The following is a 10894-nucleotide window of genomic DNA, read 5'->3' on the forward strand; positions in this document are numbered from 1 at the left end:
GCAGGTCTTGGTGAAAACCTCAAACACGGGTATGGCATTGACAAACCTAGAAACATATCTGCGCAAAATGCAGTGAGTGAGTGAGTTGGGTTGAACGCCACTTTTAACAGTATTCCAGTTATATCACGTTTACGGTGAAACCCACGACCACGCACGGGTATGGTGCCGACAAACCTAGAAACATAATCGGGCCAAACAGGGAAGCAAACCACAATCACAGGTTTCGGATGTGCCCAAGGGACACAACTCTGCACTCTGCCTTAAACTACTGGGCAACGCATGATCCCCTGAAACCTTGGAGGTAGAAATAAAAATAACTTCCTGCTGAACATGACAATTTCTAACAAGCAAAAACTTATGCAGGAATCTTTAAGTTGAGCTCATGACTCATAATACAATATGCAGCGAGTCACCCACACATGACTCCCACTTTTCATAGGCTAGGTGAAACCCTTATACAGACAACATGAAAATGACAACTGATGACAATTTATTGAAAATAAAATACAAAAATATACATATTTTGATATTGTGGAATGTATATTGCACAACTCCCTATGTACAAAACACTGTTCCATCTGGTGTTCAGATGCATTACCTGAAGGTGTTACAACCTCATGCCATCAACACAAGTCATCCAGGAAAACCATGGTGTGTGCCCTGTAATCTCATGATACATCTTACCTTTCCTGAATTTTTGTGCATATATCGACATTCCCAGGCGTAATCGTCCAGAAGGGTCGATATTGATATCTCATGATTAATAAACATGTCATTTCAGGTGAAAATAAATACATGACTTTCTTGAGAAATGCAACACATAACCTAATATTTTTATCATCTGATCAATGTATACTCCCCAGGGAGCTGAGGATGCAAGATGATATGCACTGATCCTTTAACGGGTAATAAATCATGCCCATATTTTTGTGTGGAGTCTAGTGCATTTAACTGGACTATCATTTATATATCACTGTCGTAATCAAAGGTAATAACAAGCAAGCTTTGTTCAGCAGAGCACTGAAAGAACATGACAATCTCATTATGTGATGTCAGTCCTTCTGGAGGTTACATTTCACACACCATCAATACTTCATGGGGTTGTACACACCACATTCCTCCCTTTCCATCTGCAATGCGGTGTAATGTATATTTTTAATGAATTAATGAAATGAGGCCATGTATCATGATGTGCAACTCAAGGAATAGAGAATCTCACCCTCGTGTCTTTTGATATCAAATATATCAATGATTGTTGATATATTTGATATTAAAAGACATGAGGGTGAGATTTTATTTATCATCTAACATCATTCTTCCAACTTTTTCAGTTTGTAGACAATGATAAGTTAAGTGTTAAGGTACTGCTAACAGCTTCAGTAGCAAAGCCATTAGTGATGTCATCTGATTGTGACGTCATGGTAACCAATAAAGTCACAATGGTCTGCAAAGCATTGTGATGCAATTTCATTGCAGCAATATCTACAATGTAGATAACGCTTGATCTCACCTACCAACTAGCCATACCTACTGTGGGAACCAGTTTTGGATGATAAACTCCATCCCATCAAGTTCCATGCATAAACTTTGTGCAAACCCAAGGTTGCTATACACTGAACATGAAGTATTGTGTGGAGGCTATGGTAATGTTGCCTGAGAAATATTATATAATGTGAGCTTTAGTGGGTCTGAACCATCGCTGCTTGTCTTCCTTCTTCTGCAACCAGGCCTTGTTGCTTAGAAATGACAACCACATGGCCACATGTATTCACATGATGATGGAGAAATGTGGTGTATACAAACAAAGTATTAACCATATATTTCATAAGCAAAATGAATTATGTGTCTCTCAACAAATGGAACATTCACATCAAACATCACTGGAATCAAACACAGAGTCCAACATCTGCTACACTGACCACTGGTCATCACAGCACCACCTTGGACCTGAGCTTGTTCTCCAGGTCACTGTAATGACTGCGTAGAGCCTCGATCTGACTTGTGTACTCCTCGTCCACAGTGGCACTCCGTTCACACTGCAGGCCTATGAAATCATTCCATTCCTTGGCTCGACGTTCTCGCTCAGTTGACAAGGAATTTGGCTGTCAATGAAAGTAAGTATTTTCAGCCGCCAGTGGTTAATAGTTGCAAAACATCTTCGATTGAAAACTAATTGAATAGAATTTGTTATTACAGAAAACAGATAAAGGAAGACAAGAGTGTTACTCAAAGGCTGGAAGACCTACTTTAACATGTGACACCTCACAAAGGAATTCCCTTCTTGCACACAACAGTATCACAACTACCACTGGGGGGCACGGGTGGCCCAGTCCTCTAAAGCGCCGCAATTCGCTGTGCAGAGTTGCGTCCCTTGGACACGCCAGAAACCTATGATTGTGGGTTCGAATCCTAGTTCGCCCAAATTATGTTTCTAGGTTTGTCAGCAACATACCCTTGCTCCTGGGTTTCACCGAAGTGGTAAACGTCTGAGACCTGCATCACTTCGGGCTTTCCTCCCACATTAAGCTGACATGCCGTGATATAACTGGAATACTGTTAAAAGTGGCGTTAAACCCAACTCACTCACTCACTCACAACTACCACTACAACATCTACATTACATGTATCTAACAAATATTTTGAAATTAAGCAGCTAATGGAATGGGTGCTGAATAACGACCTTAGTAGTTGAAAAAGAATACAATGCTGAGTATAATTGGCCAGTCATTGAAAGGTTTCCATAAAAGAGTACCAATCTTTATGACCCTGGAAACAAGACATTCAGGTCAGATCAATTTGTCAAAAAGCATGAACCAAGTTGTCTCATGGCTGTAATGGGACTCTATGTCTCACACTGTTCTGATCTCGTCCTAATGAGGATAATACTGATTTCCTCATTTAAATTATCACAAACAATATTAAATAACATAACAGTTTCAGAAAATTTGAAATCTAAAAGTGACAGAATGACACAGCCACTGACATATTTGACATATGTCTGACTGAACCTACCTTCTCCTCCCCCTGTGTGCAGGTCTTGCCTTCCCGGTCACAGATCTCCTGGCACTGGGCCGTGGCGGAGCTCACTGAAACCATCATCAGATAAATGTCAGAGTGAGCGAGCTGTGGGCAATGCTGCTTTGAACATTTGGTCATTTACAGGCTTGTCTGCTCAACTGTGGGGATAAGTAAAATACGACACATGTTATTATATTATTATTATATAATACATTCATATTCCACACCCAGATACCAGTATCTACTCAAATGTGGTTTATTTGTTCGCAACCAGTGGATCCATATGCATTCAGTTATAATTCTCAACTCCCTGGGGAGTATACAAACCAAGCTACCTTGGGAACTAAAGGGATTTTACCTCCATCTCACATATTGGGTACCTATACTTTGCTGGGTGAACAGCGGCACATTTGAACAAAGTCACATGCCCAAGGTGACAACACACGTTTAGACACTTGTGTTTCGGGTGTATGAACGTATTTGATTTCCACAATCTGGTCATCTACCATGAGATGAGTGGGTTCTTTTGAGTGCACAGGGACTATGTACTGTACACTAGGGGTAGTGACAACACTGTAAAGACTTCTAAACATTGTTGGTCCATAGGCTGAATAATAACCTGGTCACTAGCGAGATATCATCTCAGCATCTGTCACACAGGTTGTTAGGAGGTGGGGTAGGCGGCTAGTGGTTAAAGCGTTTGCTCGTCACGCCGAAGGCCCGGGTTCGATTCCCCACATGGGTACAATGTGTGAAGCCCCGCCGTGAATTTTGCTAAAAACGAAGTAAAACCAAACTCACTCACTCACATCGGTTGTAGTCATTTCCCACTTAGGTGAAACCCAAGAACATGGGCATGGTAATGACAGACCAAAGACAACACAAAGAGCAGGCTGGGATTTTATTGCACGAAGAGCACAAACAAGGGACATAACTCTTCACTGCAAACTGCCTTTGACTACCTTTTGGTGAAGCTCCTTCCTAGCATCTGAGTGAGTGAGTGAGTGAGTGAGTGAGTGAGTGAGTGAGTGAGTGAGTGAGTGAGTTTGGTTTTAGCAATATTCCAGCAATATCACGGCGGGGGACACCAGAAATGGGCTTCACACATTGTACCCATGTCGGGAATCGAACCCGGGTCTTCGGCGTGACGAGCGAACGCTTTAACCACCAGGCTACCTGACCGCCCCCTCCTAGCATGTAACACATTCTGTTCCCAGTATGCAAGAAGCCATTATAAGAATCTTGACTTTCTCTCCAACCCAAAATGTATTGCACTTATATAGCGACATGCATGCACGTGTGTGGTTGCTTGTACTAAACCGTACTGATGCCAATTTATAGTGCTAGCTCACTGAGATACCATGTTGCAGATTAATATGAATATCCCACTCAGACACAGAATACTGACTCTGCGCCGGCCAGTCCTTGTTTTAGCCCCTTAATACCCAACGCCAGACAGGGTAACAAGAAGTACCATCTTTTAACGTCTTTTGGTATGACGTGGCCAGGGATCAAACCCCGGACCTTCCACTCTGGGCGGACCCTCCACTACAGTGAACTGGGAAAAGGTTTTCGATTAATCTATTATTTTCCAAATGAATTTTACTTTTTTTTCTTATATCAGATTGGGTGAGACTGCAGACAATGGAAAAGCACTCAACCTTTCCCTTACATTCCCACTATACTAATTACAAGAAAATTGAAATGAAGCAGAAATTCGAAATTAACAAACAAAATAAATTAACTGGAGGAAGAGTAATCGGCATCAAGACAGTCATCACTTGTTTGAAACCTAACGGTCGGGCATTTGTTTTCAACTCCATGCAGGGTTGTAGGCCGCCTAGCACAGTAGGGAGCTGTGACTGGTCATAGATGGTGGCAGTGATAGAATAGAGAGCTCTGCAAACAGGCTATCACTGTGAGGAGTTTGCCTTTTGATGTGAAAAGGTGAATGGAGTATTAATAACCAGAACAGTAATTTGCCAAGTGGCACAGAGAAGGCCATGTTGTCCATAACATAGCCAAGGTCAGATGAAGAGGAAACTCTTGCAACAATTCATAACAGTGGAATCTATGTAAACCCAACTTGCATGGGACAGAGATCTGGTTGAGACAGCAATCCTTATTGACAGAAATTCAATTCTACCATAAGTTGTCCCTTGGTATCTCACACTGAATATGAACACTGTATTTAATGCACAAAAATGCATATGAAAATGTCAGGCCCTGTTTGTCTCATTGCAGCAGGATCTTTCTGTTTAGGGTAAGGATCGTATTCGTATTCTTCAATCAGCTTAACTTTTGATTCAAGTGACAGTTGATGCATCATCGCTTTGCTGGCCATCGTGATAATAACGTTGATTACTGCACTGATGAAGTTATACATACTGTTCATGTACATGGTTTTATGTTTGATTATATGTGTATACTCTGACATCAAAGCTGTGTTGCTGCTGAGTCGAGGCCATCCATGGTATCAATTGACATTGCTAACAAATGGTTTATTGATGAGAACAGCTCACTGGATGTGTAAGTGAAATTTGTGGAAAGTATGTCTGGACAAGAGAGCATCAGTTACATGACAGCAGTAGAAACTTACATTTTTGTCCACTAGTCCTTATAATGATAGCACACAGCGGAAGCTGTAAAATTGGCAAATTTTGACAAGCCCTTATGATACCTTAACTATTGGGCAGTTTGGCAAGGACTACACGACTACTGCCAATTTCTAACACTGCATGATAAATTGGTCCTTTGTCCCACAATATCAGTGAAGGAAGTCCTGTTGGGAAGTCATATCTGCAACCATAAAGGTAGTCCAGAATTGACAAAGTCTTGTTTAGCCAGAATCCACAATATAAGACTTGAACAGACAGCCCAGTGTCATCGGCTACACAGTGAGTGAGTGAACAGAATGGTGAATATCATACAAAGCAATATTACAGTCATGACAAGACAAACCACTTGTTGATAGCATCAAGGGATATTTATGATGTTCAATGGGCCTTATTTAACAAAAATGCATTTGCCTTGATCCAACAATATTTCATATGTACGTTTAGTTTGCATAGAAAATATATCAAAGCTCATATTGTTTACATGATATAACCAAATATTTTTTCTTGTCAGCTACAACAAACGAGTTATCTCCCTTGAATTAGATGCCACACCCAATGTCAACAGAAATATAAGGCAATCCAAAAGTTTGTTTGTTTGTTTGTTGTTTAACGTCGCACTCAGCAATATTCCAGCTATATGACGGCGGTCTGTAAAATAATTGAGTCTGGACCAGACAATCCAGTGATTGACATCATGAGCATCGATCCACGCAATTGGGATCGATGACATGTATCAACCAAGCCTGACCACCCGATCCTGTTAGTCGCCATTTATGACACGCATAGTCGCCTTTTATGGCAAGTATTGGTTGCTGAAGACCTATTCTACCCCGGAATCTTCACGGGTCGCAATCCAAGAGAAATAATGCTGTCTTCAATAAAGTTATTCTAACCAATTAGTTGAAGTGGGAAAAAAAACAATAAAAAAACAAAGAAATAGTTAACTTATGCATATCTGGCCAAATTTTTTACCCTGTTTACATAGTTTCTATGACAAAACTTAACTGGTCTGTCCAAATACATAAACACGTTATATTTGGGATAACACTTTCTTAGTACTCTCTGGGAGCGTGATTCGAATCCCGGATGTGACTCAACCCAAAAAGTACCAAAATCTGTACTTTACTAAGAAAGTGTTATCCCAAATATAACATTTGTTACATCTGACCTAAATGGCATTGTGTGTTCACATAAACACAGTTAGGAATCTGGTAGATGAAGTAAACATCACGAATGGATGCATCTTAGTGCCGAACTATTTACCACTTTCTTTGAGGTTGGCCAGGCACTGGTGAAGAGCCTCAGTGCTGTTGGGTAGCCCCTGCTCACTGATGTAGGACATGTTCTTGTAGGTGCTGTTCATCCGCAGCACCTCACGCTCACCCCGTCGCTCCTAAACAATGACACTCACTTATCTCAGCAGCTTTCGATTTGCATGGTTAGTGTGGTATCAACTTACTAAGATTCAGGGCATTGCAATACAAGAAGTATCACATCATCAGATCATGCATCTATACAAAAAAAAAACAATAAATACATAATATATACATGCAGTCCGCATTATTTGAAACAAAATAATATATAAAATACTATGTTCTGTTGGTGTAAGACTGCATAAGGCATTTGTATTTTAATTCATTCAAGTTAGAAAACATACAACTTTATGGATAACAACTGTTGGTTTATTGCATTTAGTTACATTTGGTTGTTGTTTGTTTGTTGTTTAACGCCTCACTCAGCAATATTCAAGCTGCATGACGGCAGTCTGTATATAATCAAGTCTGGAACAGACAATCCAGTGATTGACACCATGATCATCAATCCACGCAATCGGGATACCATGATATATGAATTTACTCACTTCAAATTCCTTTAGAAAGAAGTTAATGTGACCCTGGAGAGCTGGCTTGTGATGAAATAGTCTGGCATGTATGGCAGTTACATCTGAAAGTGAACAAATCATAAGGCATCAGACCATTGACCAAAACATGTTGTTCCAATTTCCATAGCATATGCATTGTCAATAGTTCACGGATACAGTCCTCATTCACCTGTGAATACATAGGTCCAATATGTGTAGTAGACAAAGCTCGATTTAGCATTGTCTAGCTATCTAAAACATGCACCATTGCAACCTATTATTGAAAAATGCATTCAAATATTTAGTTGCATGTAAAAACAGCAGTAGAAACTAACATTTTTAATCCATTAGTCCTTATGTTATAATGATAACATATAGCAAAAGCCTTAAAAATGGCAAGTTTCTACTAGTCCTTATGATACCTTAACTACTGGGCAGCTAGGACTAGAAGACTAGTGCCAATTTCTATCACTGAAAAATATCAAGTTTGTGTCCACTAAAATCTTTGAACACACTCAATACCTCAAAAGTTTATTCACCATACTACATCACTCATCCCCTTTGTGTGTTATTTGTCATGCTTTCTAATGTGCACATATTCCTATTACGTCTTACAGCAATGCAAGCATGGGTTGCTGAGACCTATTCTACCCCAGATCTTCAAGCTGTATATTAATAGGTGATGGAGGAACGTGGTGTATACAAACTTCTGAAGGGGGAATTATCGACACTGTTGCATATGAATCTATGTGCTTAAAGTAACGCATAGATTTTTAGTTTTGACATGGAACGTTAATACAAAAATTGAGTCAAGAGACTTTTGAAAGTTGTACAATCCACATGTTTTACTGTGCATTTATTAATCCTCATGGGCTATATTTTATGAAATCCTAATATGGTTCCATTCAGATTGATTAAACAAGTTAAACATTAGATTCATTTGTGCATTGATTTGTTTATTCATCATAATAAATGTTGAGTGGAGTTACATTGCGGTAGGTAATTTTCCTTTCCCCTCATACATTTCAGACAAATAGTAGAATAAGCAACATGTTAGCTAATATATGACAGACAGTAAAATCCATTAGAATAATTAGTGGCATGATGCGCCACTATGTGGCATCTAAACAAATGGGGCTTGATAACATGTATTTGTCTTTTATGTAATTATTCATATTATATTGCACATGTATTGGAATAAAGTAGTTTGATAAATCATTTGCCTCAAGAGTTATTGCAGTAAAGATTATTTAGGTAAATATAATATTCTTGTATAAGAGTATTCTCGTGCAAAGTATGTACAGATCTAGGTTGAATCCATATGAATACAGGCGCGCAGGTGCACTGAATTCTAACACGACAACTGGTGTCTGTGTGTAGCACGACGTGAAGTCATCCAACAGATGACCTCCCTACTGTGTTAGCTTGCTGACAGGGTTAACCTTTGTGGTCCTGTGGACAAGGTGTCCAACCTCGGATCAGAAGATCCGTGGCTCCAATTCCGTCACAGGATTCAGAAATTTTGTAGCTGCTACAAGTGCAGGCTTTTTGTGGGCCTACCTTTAGAATTCAGCACCATAAAGTTCACAAACATTTAACAATACCCTATGACGTAATTTGTGAAATTTTGTTGCAAACAATGCCCCTAACGTCAACCTAGCAACTGGGTCATTCATGCAAACTCGGGAATCAACCTGGAGCCATTTTTGGTTCCCGGCATATCGGTTCATTCCTCGCCAATAGGCATCTTGTATCTTCACGTTATGGGTTTGCAAGCCCCTAAGAAGTATTTCTCATTCCATGTCTAATAACAATCCCAACACACTAAAATTAAGTCTTACCTCTGAGAACATTTATTTCTGTTAACACTTGGATGGTCAAATGACCATGTCTTGTTAATTCAAAAGCAATAATGCCTTGCCTAGCAAGACGGGTCATTCAGGCACCATCTTGTTACCTTCACATGAGATCAAGCCCCTCCATTTCCGTCAAGTTCAAAATAGATGCACAACATGGTCAGTAATACGACATTACAGACAGGAAGTTAACAAACATCAGCTGTTACATCAGTACATACGATTGTTCCAATGTAAAATTATCATCAGATCAAGTTTGATTAAATTGTGCATTAGTGGAAAAGTAAGTTTTGAGGTATATATGCTTTCATTACCTATTGAATATCTTATCTTGTGTAGCTTAATGCGCAACATAACTTCTGTAGCAAGTGGCGAACACTTGAATGTCTTCAGTGGGCTTTGAAGTGTCTACCTTGATTATGTCATTAGGTGAGAGGCCACATATTGTTAAGGGGCTCAAAATAAGTTGAGGCTCAAAAATGTGTGACGTGGGGATACATTAAAGAACAGGACGAGTGTGCCAAAAGGCATCGGGATCGCTTGTATGTGTCCATAGACTAAAGTCACAAGACACCATGCCTACCCATAACCTTTGTAAAGTGTTCATCCCCTGTGGGAACCTTTCCATTTCGTCTCTGGAAAGACTAGGTAAATTTCACCTTAGTCATAGACTCCCTGGTTTAACATTGTGGACGTAGCTCTAACAGTCAGCAGTCTGGTAAACAATCCGAAGTTGCATGTAATGGATTTTCAAAAAACTGTTTGGTTGTCTTAGTGACTTGTGTCATGCAGTTTAAAACGGCACCTCAGCAAATGTCACTGATTTCTCTGGCGAAAACGGCACCGCATTTGGCGAAAACGGCTACTATGTGTCGGGCGAAAAAGGCACCTCTATTTTTAAAAATGATAAGAATGATTTTTGTAGTAATATATATGGTTTATTTACACGGTATTTGATGTATTGCATGTCATTTGATGTATGTGATGTATTTACACGGACAGGTAAGAAGTCCTCGGCGAATACAGTTCCTTGTGTCGTACGGCAGAGATCGTGCTATGAGAAGTTGTGGTGCTGAATTCTAAAGGCGCTCCTTTCTGTGCAATATGACCAGAGCGTGAAGAGAGAAATATAGATTGAGATTCTTTGGCAATATTCCAATAATGAAATCGTTCTGGTGGACACGAGAAATGGGCTTGCTACATGGTACCCACGTGAGGAATCGAACCTGTGTTTTCAGAATGACAAGTTAATGTTCATATAACCAGCAGATAACTACATCTCATACCTTCGCCATCATGAGATCGGGGACATTCATCTGATGAGTATGCTGAACTAAAAACAATCACAATGCGATGTAATAACGAACACTCTGCCTCCGAATTATTAGTTTTAGGGGAAATAACCTACCTTTGAAAATATTCTCACAAGACATGATTCGGGCGTAAAGAAAATTATTGTAATTTTACAAAATCAACAATATAGTTTGGACTTTCAGACGAGCAGGAAGTTGCCACCCCTTTTGCCCTTCTTGTCAGAAAAG

General features: G+C 39.8%; 1 protein-coding gene across 1 annotated transcript; it reads right to left on the minus strand.

Annotated features, from left to right (window-relative positions):
• Positions 1 to 477: 477 nt before the first annotated feature.
• LOC124149803 (biogenesis of lysosome-related organelles complex 1 subunit 5-like) lies at positions 478 to 10894 on the minus strand. The gene is made up of 5 exons (XM_046521597.2): positions 10762 to 10894; positions 7498 to 7580; positions 6900 to 7029; positions 3013 to 3086; positions 478 to 2102 (listed from the first exon to the last, which is right to left on the minus strand). Exons 1-5 carry the CDS (start codon positions 10784 to 10786, stop codon positions 1929 to 1931), a joined length of 486 nt encoding a protein of 161 aa, XP_046377553.2. The 5' UTR covers positions 10787 to 10894; the 3' UTR covers positions 478 to 1928.

This window comes from Haliotis rufescens, unplaced genomic scaffold, assembly GCF_023055435.1.
Source record: "Haliotis rufescens isolate VD_foot unplaced genomic scaffold, xgHalRufe1.0.p SCAF_1, whole genome shotgun sequence".
NCBI lineage: Eukaryota > Metazoa > Mollusca > Gastropoda > Lepetellida > Haliotidae > Haliotis > Haliotis rufescens.